Here is a 14,289-nt window from a genome sequence, read left to right as displayed (position 1 = left end):
GATTTGAGTTAGACGCTCAGAGCACCTTGCTCCAGAGTCGAGCACATCACCATGGACGGATGTTGAGTTCATGGCACGGAGCTTGGAAACATCATCGTTGAGACCATCTTCACTGGCGATGAGGTGTCTCTAGATCTAGAGTGTCTCCTCCTGATCTGGAGAGATGAGGCTCCATGACCGCCTATACTGTCGAACTATGGACGAGGGGAAAAAAACTAGAGCTTGAGTGTGGACAACCATGGACGCAACTCTGGAGATATTGACATCCATGGATATATCGAGGTCTTGACTGCCATGAAGAGCTAAACGACCAAGAACAATGGCTTCAGCAGTGTTGATTGTGAGCCGTTCACATTGATCTGGAGGAGGCGTAGTCGAGCATGGAGGTCCGGTGGATGGTGGTAGGGAGAGGTCGGGGGAGGAGGCGGAGGTACTGGGGGAGCTGTTCATGTGTGTGTGTATATATACACACAGCTCCCTATATGACCCAAATTGAACTGAATCATCAAGATACTCGATTTTTTGTTTACTTCTTACTCGAATCGGAATGAGACCCGATCCGAAATGTTCAGTTCGGATCGGTTGGGTTTAGGTATGTTTTTACATTTCTACCGGCATTGTCTCTTACTGATTTCCAGGAGTATTTTGATTTGATTTTACTCTCTACTTATCGCTTCATCTATGAAATTGCATAAGAGGAAAAAAAATTCTTGTTTTGAGAGATGATAAAAGTTACTAATTTTTTACATTTATATTTGCTTTCACTCATTGTGCCACATCATATATGAATAAGAAAACTCATTACTTCAATAAGACGGAGAAAAAAAAATCATAAAAAGTTGAGATTGTTATTGTTTTCTCCACTATATAAATTATTTTTCCAGAAAGCAACCAATAAATGAACATTTTCTTTTTAAACAACTAATAACAACATTTTTAGAGTTTGAAAAAAAAAGAGAAAATGAAAGGAGTATTCTAAATTTCCTCGCATAGAGTGAAAGGATGAGGTTAGCAATTACACGACAATCAAGGATGTTATCAATTGTTGTTTCTCGATAGAATTTAATTAAGTAGTTAATTAGTTTCTTTCCTCTACCTTTTTCTCCATTTTCTGTGACCTTTTTACCTTTATTTTATCTTTACTTTATAATTAGGGTAATACGTATATAAGGGCTAAATGTGGCACTCAAAAAGGGAGACAATTGGGAGTTTTGACTTAAATATATGAATTTTTAAGCTGGAGACAAGGCCCAAGCTATGCACATGCATGAAACGAGATTGTTATGTACAATTAAAATACTTGTAATTAGTAAAGGAAGTGGATGGAGTCCGTTTTACTATAGTTGTTATTGTTATTGTTATTGTTGTTGTTGTTGTTGTTTTGGTTTTGGTTTTCTAGCCGAGATCGCCCCTGATTCCCAAAAGTTGGGTCCAAACCCCTACCTTCACATTTCAAAAGAGATGTGTCACCAAGTAGGCCAATCCTATTTGGCGGATGAAGCAGATGAAGTGAATAGTTTCTCAAGAAAGTGATGAAGTTGTTTAACTTTTTATGCCTTTCCTATTATTGAAGTAACATTTTGATTGGATTAGAATATGTTACATTTGATGGGTATACTAGAAATTAATGAGGTGGATACCAAATATGAAAGGGTCCATGAGAATGCTTTCACATGTAGTTCATCCATGCTGTAGCATGGATGTATTTGCAGGTTTCCATTACAATGGAGAGACTCTTTCGCTTGCAGATCTATGAACCGAATCATGACAATCGTCCGCTCTATCATTAATCTTTTTTTCAAGCTGTAATCATTTGGTTATCTCGAAGCATCTAGTTGAGACTTCACTCAATCATCATGATTGATCCGATACAATAGTTGTTCAAGTTATGGGAGAAGAGAAACCGAGAATCTTTGCTGGAGGAAAGTCGAACTTATTATCGTGGAATTGAATCTGTAGACTAGATATACAAGTGAAGACTTACTCTGGTACTGTTTCTGCAAGCATGAAAGCCTTGTAGCTGACAGTTATTGTAACACTAGCATTTTTTCTTCTTGACCAGGTCAAAAGTGATGGGACCCGAAAAAAAAAATAATAATAACAAATAAAATAAACGTTACAGCTAAGTAAATAAAATATATAGACATTACAGTAGAGTAAATAGAATAAAGACTACAATATACTCACATAGAATAAAAAAGGGCAAAGAGAAGACATAAAGATAGATGAAAAGAAGGGAAAAGATAGAGAAAAATCATCGTACGTTCACGATCCGAAGTCGGATCAACACTACTTCGCAATGCTTAGTAAGTAATTGAAATCTCTATTCGTCTACTCAAAGGAATTTTCGAAATTAGGGTGTAAAAATCGAATCTGTATTTTTTCTGAGTTGCTGTGTTTAATTGAGGGGTTTTCGAGCTTCGTAGATATATAGAAATGAAAGATTAGGATGTTGTGGAGCCATGGGAGTTGACGGAAATCGATTTGGGATAACGATTTTGATCAGAGTGAATTTTCGAAGTTCGGTGCGCGCTGCTAGACAATTCCGAATTTAGGATTTTGGCGATGATTTTCGTACATGCCCGGCTATCTTTAGGGTTGAATATGTTAGCGGATTCGTAGCACTTCAAAAGGACTTTCTCTTGACTGTAATTTTGCTAGAAACACGGGTAGGTGAAGGAAGTTATGGCTCAAACGATTTCAGCACGCAAGCTGTCCATAGCGGACAGTGATGGGTTTTCACTGGGACAACCTTTTGGTTGGCGCGTATGTGTTGCTTTATCGATGAATTGGCATATTTTAATCAAGTTGTTCACTAGAATATTATTTTACTCAGTTTTTGATATCGTTATTCCATTTAATTTATAAGAATTCGAGTATGTTGATTCGAGTAACGATCGTGAGTTGGTTTTCTACTTTCGGAGGTGAGTGGTGCTATTTCTTCTATGAATTTAGAAAGTCATGTCTTTAAAGTTATAGAAATTCAATGTATTATGAGTTGTGAAAGAGCATGTTTATTGCATAAAAATCGTGATCGAGCATTTATTGCATTTTGGTATTTGTGAATAATTTGAGAAATGTTTTGAGAAATGTGTTGCAAAAAATTATAAATATATTTATATGTCTACGTGTAGACATATATATTGATTTGTGAGTCTGGATGGATTCCGAAATGATTTGTGAAAGGTATTTTGATTTACGAAATGGTTTCTGGGATTGGTTTGCGAATTATTGGAAGATGAATGTTTGATGCTCAATATGACTATGAACCCCGATATGGGTTTCTGGGCATGTATACTAGTGCTAGGATATCCTTCCGGGCCGTGCCACTAGCCGATAATAAGTGGAGACCTTATTAAGGGGAGAGCTTGGTCGCCTTGTCACAAGGCATTGTGTCGTGACTATGGTTTGATATTGAGTAATAGTTTGGTTGATGGAATGGACCATCAATATGTGATTTGATGAGATTGATTAGTGAACCAACCATTGTTGTTTGTTTGATATTGCGATTTAACGAAGGTTTATATATATATATATATATTTACGGTTATGTTAATGCGGTATAACTCTTTCTTATCTTGTGTATGTATAATAAATTGGAATTGAAATAAGTGAGTTGTGATATTGTTTTGTCAAAGTGGATAGTGGATGTTCGATCCGCTTAGAAGACATACACATGACTCACTAGGCTGTGGCTTGCTCATTCTATTCATCTTCATTGCTTTTCAGGTTTTTCAGTGAATCGTAAGTAAGAGGTGAGCGTTAGCGTTAACAGGAAGACATTTTGATAGTTGGGATTTTTGGTATGGGTTGTATATAGCTTTTTGAACATTTGAGTTAGATGTTTTTACTATAGATAACTGTATATATGTAAATGTATCTTTTAATGGTTTATAGAAAGCTTTGATATTGTAATAAAATAACTTTTTATCAAATATATATCTATGGAAGTATATATTTAGATATCGGGGTTATCAATTATGTCAAGGCTGCATCCTTCGGATCAAAAGGACAGCCGTGTCGTAACCTATTTTTGTGGATTTGGGGCATGACCCACTGGGCATATGTTGGTGTCGAGTCGCATCGGTTCTCCCTTGTGGCCTAAACCCACACTCTCAAAAGGAAAGGAAATATTTCTATAAATAGTGTTGCCTATTGCCTTAAGCATTTTGGATGACACTATATGCACTTGCTCAATCGAAGATAGTGACTTCGTGGCGATGCACTTGAAGCACTACGCTCTGAGTGACACGAGTTGGTATGTTTTTCTCACAGATTGGTACTTTTCTCATGGTCAAAGGAGCTCCCTGTATCCACAAAAGTCTCTTACTCCAGCTTCTCAATCAGAAATTGAAGTTCCATTTATTAGCCCGATCTGCAATTATGGCGCCGTCTGTTCGTGCAGTGCATTGATTTGTTTTGCTGAGGCTAATACTGAAAATAGCAGTTATACAATGCTTTTGTGGAATTTATTCACTAGAAAGCACAAGGTGGTTCTGAGTTCGCTTCCGAATTATCCGTTTGTTGACATGCACAATGCTTGTATGGTTCTAGAATTAGGATACAGTGACAGGATTAATGACTATAAGGTTGTCAGGATTACTTATTTTCCTGATAAATATGGAAGATGCTTAGGTGAAATAGATCCTAAAGTCGACGTATATACCCTCAGTACAAATTTGTGGCGGACGGTCGAATTCAATTTCAGGCGTGACCTGAACCACATCTCAAGGGTTTGATTCAATGGAAACTTGCATTGGCTATCAATGGGTGTCGATGAGGACCGTCGCTGCTGCTATGGATCGGTTATCACATTTGGGGTAGCGGGCGAGGTCTTCAATGAAATGGCGCTACCGAAGAACTGTTTTGTTGGACTCACATATAACCGTGCTTATATGGCAGTATTGAACAGCTCCCTAGCGCTGCTAATTAATCATAGGGACCTGATAGGTCGATCTTAAGAAAAGTGTTACATTTGGGTTATGACAAAATACGGCATGCCTGAGTCCTAGACTATGCTCCATAACTTAGAACTCGATGAAGGAGTGTCAAGATTTCACAGCTTCACGAGGAGCGGCGAGCTTCTTATGCAGACGTACCAACATGAGCTGATTTCGTGGGATCCGAGCGTGGGACTGACCCGACTCCTTCGGAAACTGGGGAGATTTGATTTAGTGACTGTGGTGGAGAGTCTGGTTTTCCCGTAGGAACAAATTAGTCATTGCTTTACTATTGTAGGAAAGAAGATGAGATGTCCCAGTCTAATTCATGCCATTATTATTAAAGAAGGATAAGAGCCAAGGTACTCTTATCAACCTGTGATTGCTGCTTCTCCGCAGCTCATATTCATTTCTGTTTAATAAGGTGCATCGAGACTGCTGATGGCTATAGCATACTGTTTGAATGTTAATGTAACACATTGAAGCTCGCATTTGATTTAATTCACTTCTATTAGTGGCAAGCCTCGTGATTGATCCTTCCTACAGTGGCTATCTAGACAACTGCTTATCCATTTCCGACCGTTGTAGTTTTTCATGTACTAATTCGACATACAAGTAGAAAGATAGAAGCCAAGTTCTTATTGTCGAAGAAATTGATTCTTATAAACTGGATATTCGAGTGAAGATTTTCTCCATTGATCCTCCAAGCATGAAAGGCTTGTGTGTGATAGTTCTGACCATCTTAAGCCGTCCTTAACAACGCTTCTCGAGTTTTCTGATAACTTCCTCAGACAACAGTTCCCTCTCCTTACTCTTTGGCTGATGCAAATGCTGATGACTATCGCGTTTCAAATTATAGCTCCTCCTGTATCCATCGATTCACTAGGTGTTTGGCCGCCAAAAGCGCAATGATGCTTCGATGAAACACTTATTTAAAAAGTCAAATGCAAATTGTACTTCCATCAACATCCCCGAGTAACTGGTTTTCCTGCTGGCTGCCATGGAAGGATTTTAACAAGCTTGTAAAACAATGGAAGATCCAAGTCAGTGCACCGTAGTGGAAGCTGTGATTAGACCGACACAATTTCGTCTTGCTCCCACGAGGCCCACCATTTCATTCTCTGATACGGATTCCGGAGACATGCATTAAGCAAACGGCATGAGAAAACTTTCTCGAGCTTCGCTTATATAAGTCCTGATTACGTGCTCGAAATGATCTGCGACCTGGTGAGAATTATGTCGGTTTCTCGACATGGAGGATGTTCGTATAGTCCTGGGGTGTTGAATAATACGTAGAATGGGATGTAGAGGCTTGGAGGTGTGGTCTACATTGTTGGAGTTGGCGAATATTTCTAGGACCCTTGTTTCTCATACCAAACACGTCATTATTTCTTACACTGGACCCCTTGTTTAAGTTGGCCAATTAGTTGAGGGATTAAAGAGGTTTCGGATAAGTTTAGGTTTTGGGCCCGTTTATGGTATATATATTTACTCGTTTTTTGACTGATTATTATAACGAGTTGTGCGGTTGTAAACCTAAATAATAGTGAAATCTCTTTGCAGGACGTAGCTCTATTGTGGGATAAATATGGGTAAACTGTGCGTCGTCTAATTTTCTTTTATTATCCGTGTGATCGTTACGAATCGGTTTGCGATACATCCCTTCATCATTGCCCCCTTTACTTGTAAATACTTTTCTTGTATTCTTTTGAAGTAAATACAACGAGGAATGACAAAGTCTTGGCCTATGCTGTATGCCACTGAGTGTTAACATTAAATTTTGGCGATCCATTTAGTCATCTAGAGCATAAGAAAACATTATTGATTTGCATCTACCTATTAGGAGCATTTTCATAGTAATAAGCCCGCATGAATAGCATTACAATTGAACTCTCAAAGCTCAGCCCACACCTCGCTTTGCCGGAGTCAAACCTCACGTGTGCCAACTTTCCTCCTGCTGCCGTTGCTCTTCATCCACAACGCGTCCAGCAAGCTTCCCGGCTACCGGTGAATTTTCCCGTTAGTTCCGATACCGCCCAGCGACGTCACAACATTCTTGACCCAACCCTGCCGTGACCAGGGGTATCAAAACCAAACAATATAGCCAAACCAAAGTACGAACCGACCCGAGTTTTTGAGTATTTGTGGTTTGGGTAATGACTTAAATTCTGGGTGTTATAAAGATTTCGGGTCGGGTCATATTTCGGTTCGGATTTGTCTCTTGTGGATGTTGCTCATTTATCTAAATTTGATTTTTCACTCTCAATCAGTCGAATCCTATATTAATTTTTTTTCACTGATTTTGGCATCTCTGGTTTTGTTATAAATAAAATAAATAAATAAAAACAGATTCCTTTAACTTTTGAAAAAGTCAAATTTTGCTTCATTATTTTGCTAAAACAAGAAAGGAAGCAGGTGACAAATGGATAATGCTTTGTTGAGAATCGTTCGATTAGATGAAATATAAAAGGGAAATAAGAGAGGATTAAGTTGATTGGCTTTACACGCAAAGAAGGTCATGCAAATTCTTTTATTGTTCAGTTTTCACACCGAATATGTGAATTATTCTGCCAAACACTACTTTCTTTTCGTTTTTGTTCTTGGATGGCACTCTTTACGGGCCTAATACTCTAAAAAAATTTCCAATTTTAACTCCGGTCTCAATTCTACCTTTTGTCTCATAAAAATCCTCAAACTTTAGGGACAGTTTCAATTCTACCAGAAACTTTTTTTTTTTGTCCCATAAAAAACTCTCAACTTTAGGTCGATTACTAATTCTACCATAATTTTTTTCTCAAAAAAAGCCTCAACTCAATTATACCTTAACCTTTGTTTTATCTCATAAGAAAAATCCCAGCATTAGGTTCATTTTCAATTTTACTCTAATTTTTTTTTCTCATAAAAAATCACCAACTTTTACTTGGATCCTAAATCTGCCTTCATTAACCTTCCACCAAAATCGGCCATAGTGATTTTACGCTCGGCCTTGAATCTCTCATGCTTGGGAATGTTCCATCTCTTGCGGTTAGAGAGCTTGCGCTTGAATAGCTCGTGCTTGGAAGTTTTCCATTTATCGGTTGTCAACAAGAAATTTTTTACAAATGATTAATGGGGGCAAATTTGTGATTAAAGTAAAATTTTATGGTTTATGATCAACCGTAAAATTTTAAGGTATAATTGGGCCTGAACTATAAAATTGGAACAAAATCTAAAGTTGAGAGATTTTTAATAGGAGAAGAAAAATTTAAGGTAAAATTGAGACATGACCTAAAGTTGAAGGTTCTTTATGGAACAAAAAAAAAGTGTAGGATAGAACTGAGACTGGACCTAAAGTTAGAGATTTTTTTATGAGACAAAAGGTAGAATTTGGATAAAAGTTAAATTTGAAGGTTTTTACGGTATTAGGCCCACTTTTTACACTCCCACTATGGCTAAAATACTCCCTAGCAAATTATTTTGACAATATTAACCTTTGTGATCCCATCTTTTTTAAGCATTCTTCATGGGTGACACTTTTTCAACTCTCATTATAGCTAAAACACTTCGTAGCATATTATTTTGACAATATTAACCTCTGTGGTTCCCATCTTTTTAAGCATTCTTCATTTGTTTTTTTTTCTTTCTCTTTTTTTGCGCCACTATTCAATTCTTATCTTTAGTAGAAAGACCAAATCTTATGTTTTCATATCGATACAAGCAAATATGAACAAGTTTGGTGTGTGTGCAAAATATTGAGATCTATAAAATAATAAGCAAAATTACTCTATTACAAAATAGTTGAATCATTACTATACACAATTCTAGTAAATTGAAAAAATCATAAAAATATATGTACGTGCGTCTATATATATAAAGAGAAGAATATACTAGGCACGGTTTAAGTGAAAAATAAATGATTTGAAAAATATTTTCCTAAAATTGATTCGTTATGTTGCTTGAACTATTTAGTCAATAGAAAATGTTTTATATTAACAATAATTTAAATCTGAACATTTTCATGGAGGATAAGAGTATTTTTCGTTCATTCATTTTTTTTAAGCAGAACAGGCAATCATTTAAAAAAATTATGAAACAGACGGAGCCTTATAATTTGAATTTAAAATAGAAACATGAAACACCCGATAGCTTTGGGTTAGGTCTTTAGGGTTGCGAGTCAGGTCAGGTCAAGCACAATCCTCTATTGTTTCTAGTCGGGCCGGATATCATGGACGCACAACCACACCTGATACCGCGTATCCTTGCTTGTTCTTGCCAACCGAGAGTGTCCTGTGACCAAATTCTTTTGCTATTTTGTTGCCAAGGACCACTGCCGTGGGGTATTAATTTTCTTGATAGCGCTTGACAAAATTCAAGTAACCTCGGGACTTTTCAGTCCAGTTATTTATGTTTAGGGGTCGGGTGGTCAATCCCCAATTGTTGTATTCAATATAGTCAAAATTTAGTTCAAACAGCTATCATCTTGTCCCATGTTAACAACTATTACTTAAGTCACTTACCAACTTATATCCGGTCATTTGAGAAATTATCAGTTTTCTAAACAAACTTACCAGCTTTTATTTAGTAATAAAATCTATTATGGTAACATGCAACATCTACCCCTGGACCTAAACCTTTTAGAAAACAATCACGGCCATCATTATTTCGTCTTAATTGCAAGCCAATTTTGAATTAAACGTTAGAAAAAAACTTTTGGTTTATGTGTAATTCGAGTTTTATTTCTGTTTATACATTCAAGGGTTAATCCAGTCTACACTTAATTAGACAATGAACTCTTTCATCTCATGGAAAGCTCCACCGAAAGATGAATGCGCACTTCGCTGTCAAAGCAACCTCATCCCCACGTACGATTAGTTTCTCATTTTAGCATTTTTGTTGAACAACCTAATCCTCTGCGATGATTAAGTCTCTCCAGGGTGAAACTAACCTGCAAAATCTGGTCAAGTTGATGAGGACGAATCATAAAAAGCCCGACACTCAAGGGATGATTCTTTTATCCACTTTTAGTTAACAGCAAAACCACGTCATTATCAAATCCCAATTAGCTGTCATTTGATCTTCATTTAGGTTGTCCCGGCCTTCTTGACATGTTATAAATACCCCATCCAATGCGAGTAAAGATTTCATATTCAGATAAAATCGAAATCTCTTCAATCCTACCTTCTGTCTTTCTTTTTCACCCAACAACAAAGCAAGAGAAAATGCCGGCTGTCATCACGAGCCACGGCGGCCATATACCCGAGCATGACGGGAAGATAACTTTCTACGTCATTCTGTGTGTGATTATCTCAGCCTTCGGAGGATTGCTATTTGGATATGACATTGGAATTTCAGGTAGGATGTGGAAATTTTTTGTAAGATTGATATGATGGAAAGATAGCCATTGTAACATTACTAACTTTTCACAATGTTTATGTGGATTTATTCAATTTCAGGTGGAGTGACCGCCATGGATGACTTCTTGATAAAATTCTTCCCGGACGTTTACGAGAAAAAGAAGCATGCCCACGAGGACAACTATTGTAAATACGACAACGAGTACCTCCAGTTGTTCACATCTTCTCTGTACATAGCTGCTCTCGTAGCCAGCTTTGCAGCCTCAAAGGTGTGTTCCAAATTCGGCCGAAGGACGACGTTGCAGATTGGGTCCTTCTTCTTCGTCGCAGGGGTTGCACTCCAAGCCGGCGGTGTCAATCTTACCATGGTCGTCTTTGGTAGAATCGTCCTTGGTTGTGGTGTTGGATTCGGTAATCAGGCGGTGCCTCTGTTTCTATCTGAATTAGCTCCTGCTAGAATCAGAGGAGCTCTCAACATTTGCTTCCAGCTCTTCATTACAATTGGGATCCTTATTGCCGGCATTATCAACTACTTCACATCCAACATTCACCCTCACGGGTGGCGAATCTCTCTTGGCTTGGCCGGTGTCCCGGCCGTGATCCTCCTTGTGGGCTCATTCGCCATATGTGAGACCCCTACTAGCCTCATCGAGCGCGACCAGATCGACCAAGGCAAGGCCACCCTAAGGAGGATCCGTGGCACCGATAACATTGCTGCCGAGTTTGATTCGATTGTTATTGCCAGTGAGGCCGCAAGGCGAGTGAAGAACCCGTTCCGCAAGCTCATGAGGCCATCGAGCAGGCCCCCTCTTGTCATAGCCATAGTGTTGCAGGTGTTCCAGCAGTTCACAGGGATCAACGCGATCATGTTCTATGCACCAGTTCTATTCCAGACGGTCGGGTTCGGTAACAATGCGGCGCTGCTCTCGACAGTCATCACTGGGCTCGTGAACGTTTTCAGCACGTTAGTGTCGATTTACACGGTGGACAAGGCTGGCCGGAGGATGTTGCTCCTTGAGGCTTGTGTCCAGATGTTCATCACTCAGGTAATTTCCGTTGTCTTCGCATGATTCTTGAATTGCGATCAACGCAAAATCATGTCAAACTTGGGTACTTCTATTCGATTAGAAGGAGAGAGTTTGATCTGATGCCTTGATACTTTCTAATCCATTAAATTATCCTCCTTGTTGCAGACTGTGATAGGATTGCTCTTGCTACTACACCTGAAACCAGCAGGGTCTCTCAGCTCTGCAGAGGCGATAGTCGTGGTGGTGCTGGTGTGCGTGTACGTGATGGGATTCGCATGGTCATGGGGTCCGCTAGGGTGGCTGATTCCAAGCGAGACCTTCCCTCTAGAGACGAGGACGGCCGGTTTCGCCTGCGCAGTGAGCTCCAACATGCTTTGCACCTTCATCATCGCGCAGGCCTTCCTGTCGATGATGTGCCACATGAAGGCCGGCATCTTCTTCTTCTTCGCCGCGTGGATCTTGGTCATGGGGCTCTTTACATTGTTCCTCTTGCCTGAGACGAAGGGCGTGCCTGTGGACTCGATGGTCGAGAGAGTGTGGAAGCAGCATTGGTTCTGGAAGCGGTACATGATTGATGACGAGAATGACGATGACAACGTCATCAAAGGATAAAAGATGTCCATGGCGGCTTGTCTCAAGATATGGTATATGCCAAATGAAACTGTGGCGAGGTTAGCCAAAAAAAAAAAAAAGCAGAGAAAAGATCAAGAATTTTTTGATCTTGACTCATGTCCTAGAAAAGATCATGGATTTTTGGATCTTAAGCCATGTCGGGTAATGCTTCGGTCACAGAAAGCATCGTCAAATATCCACTGATATTCGGGAGCATTGGCTCTGTTGGGGGTGGCTTAGCTCTTGGAAAGGAGGATGCTCTTGTTCATATGGGTGCGTGTATTGCTTCATAGATTTTTGAAGATTGCGCTATGTTTAATTCATAGTAGTTTTGAATGATTCATGATATCATGCTACAAAACCAGATGGATTGCTGCACTTGTTCTCTTTATCAAAATTGATCAAGAGAAGATGATACGTCATGGTAAAAGATTGTTAATGTCCACGAGATATTTATCACGTTTAGAGGCTACCATTCTAATCTTACTCTCGCCCTGATGCATAATCGCATTTCAAAACGAAGCTATGAGTGTATGCAATACTAAAATGATGTCAGGAGAAACCCTATGGGTTAGTGCAAGTTTTTAAGTTGTGCACTGTACTTAATTAACCTCTGAAAACGAGAATGCATGTTCATGAAGCGGATAAGCTCTAATTTTAGGTCAAAAGCAGGGAGAAGTTTAAACTTAGGTTTTCCTACTTACCATCAACAGAACTATTATGGCGTTTTGGTTGAGAAAATATGGTAATTTTGTTTCTCTTTGCCGGTAAATTTCTATTAACTATACCCTTGGTAAAAGTATTGTATCCTCTGATAACTAGGAAGTTACCGAAGCCAAATTATCATTGTTTGTTTGATTGTCTCGAAATTATTATTATACGAATTAATTAGCAACTTCTATTTGCATAGCTTGTCAACGACGCAAAGTTTTTCATTTTTCTGTTACACTGCACTTTATTTGGGCCAAGTTACCAATTTTAGGGTAATGAATTTGTTGATACCTAAACTTTTGTTTAATGTCTAATGTAGCATTTGTTTCGCAAACAATGAGCAATTTGGAGAAATATTTTTCAAAAAGTAATCGCTTATGTCACTTAAAAAAATGAATACATGAATTTTCTTTTCATCATCTACGAAAGTAATTAGGCATAGATTGTTATCGATGATGAAAATATTTTTCGTTGACTAATTTTTCTAAACAATATAAGCAATCATTTTTCGAAAAATGTTTTCTAAATCGCTTATTTTTCGTGAAATAAACGAGGCCGTAGTCTCTGAAATATTTTTTTGGTTCAATAGAATCCCTTCACTTTTGTATTCCTTCCCAGAACAAACATTTGTTCGTTTCCTTTTCTTTCTTTTTGGGCAGACTCAGTGAAAGAGAGATGATGTGGAAGTTACATGTTGGCCACGTGTATTCAGCATAGCACATCCAACGTCAAGTTATCATAATTTTCTACAGTGTTAAAATTTTCTACTAAATGAACAAAAATTTCAGGGACCACATTGAAAATTGAAGAAAAGTTCAAGGACTATCCACATCATTATCCCTAATTATAAACTTTTGTAACTTACCAACTTTTATTTGGCATGACTTAATGAAGTTTCAAGCTATACCGAATTTTCAGTGAGTTGCTTATCAAATTTTCTGATTAAGTTACCAAGGAGATGTAACTCACAACCCAAATTGACCAGCGTTCATTTGACTATTTCGAACCTACTAGCTTTTATTAAGAATTACCGATTTTTATTTGTGTAGCTTACTTAATTTTTTAAAGTTACCTACTCTCACATGTAAACCAACCTTATTTGAGTTACTTGTCAACTTTTTCTCGATTGAGTTACCAATAAAGTATAAGTTACCAACTCTTACTTTAATTAGTTACCTAATGCAAAATACAAGATTTTCCATCTTCCAAGAAAAGAGCGAGAAACAAATACTCATACGCTTTTGATTGATTTTCATAGCCAACCGATCAAAGTACAACTCAAATTACTAAACTTAATTAGTTACTTACGGACATTTTTCCAATAAGTAAATATAAATTATCAACTCTTATTTGGGTTTACTTAGTAATATTTATTACGTCATTTTGAAATCGCCATTTTTGTGAGAACTATTGGATATTTCAGTAATTTTGAAGTATTTAAAAAGGCTTTGTTAATAGTTATGATTGCCTATAAAATTTTCATTTTGTAACTGTTTTACAACGATCATAGAACAGTTCTCTAATGACTTTCTAACGGTCATATCACGGCTTTGTAACATGCCATTTATTTCTTTATATATCATTCATTATTCTACAACGGTTTGATAACAGTCTCCCAACGGCTATATTTTGTTTCTATAAAAATTAAACTTCAAGAGAATATCT

At 37.9% G+C, this 14,289-nt stretch overlaps 1 protein-coding gene across 1 annotated transcript; it reads left to right on the top strand.

Annotated features, from left to right (window-relative positions):
* The first annotated feature begins 10,138 nt into the window (after nt 1-10,138).
* LOC115750454 (sugar transport protein 8-like) lies at nt 10,139-11,945 on the top strand. The gene is made up of 3 exons (XM_030687827.1): nt 10,139-10,271; nt 10,373-11,319; nt 11,467-11,945. Exons 1-3 carry the CDS (start codon nt 10,139-10,141, stop codon nt 11,911-11,913), a joined length of 1,527 nt encoding a protein of 508 aa, XP_030543687.1. The 3' UTR covers nt 11,914-11,945.
* Nucleotides 11,946-14,289: the final 2,344 nt, after the last annotated feature.

Source organism: Rhodamnia argentea, chromosome 11 (genome assembly GCF_020921035.1).
Source record: "Rhodamnia argentea isolate NSW1041297 chromosome 11, ASM2092103v1, whole genome shotgun sequence".
NCBI lineage: Eukaryota > Viridiplantae > Streptophyta > Magnoliopsida > Myrtales > Myrtaceae > Rhodamnia > Rhodamnia argentea.
The sequence above is the reverse complement of the archived record's forward strand: the minus strand, read 5'-3'. Positions and strand labels throughout refer to the sequence as shown.

Coding starts and splice junctions, on each gene's coding strand:
- LOC115750454 (XM_030687827.1), top strand. CDS start 10,139: ATGCCGGCTGTCATCACGAGCCACGGCGGCCATATACCCGAGCATGAC. Junction 10,272..10,372: donor ATATGACATTGGAATTTCAG/GTAGGATGTGGA, acceptor ATTCAATTTCAG/GTGGAGTGACCGCCATGGAT. Junction 11,320..11,466: donor TCCAGATGTTCATCACTCAG/GTAATTTCCGTT, acceptor TCCTTGTTGCAG/ACTGTGATAGGATTGCTCTT.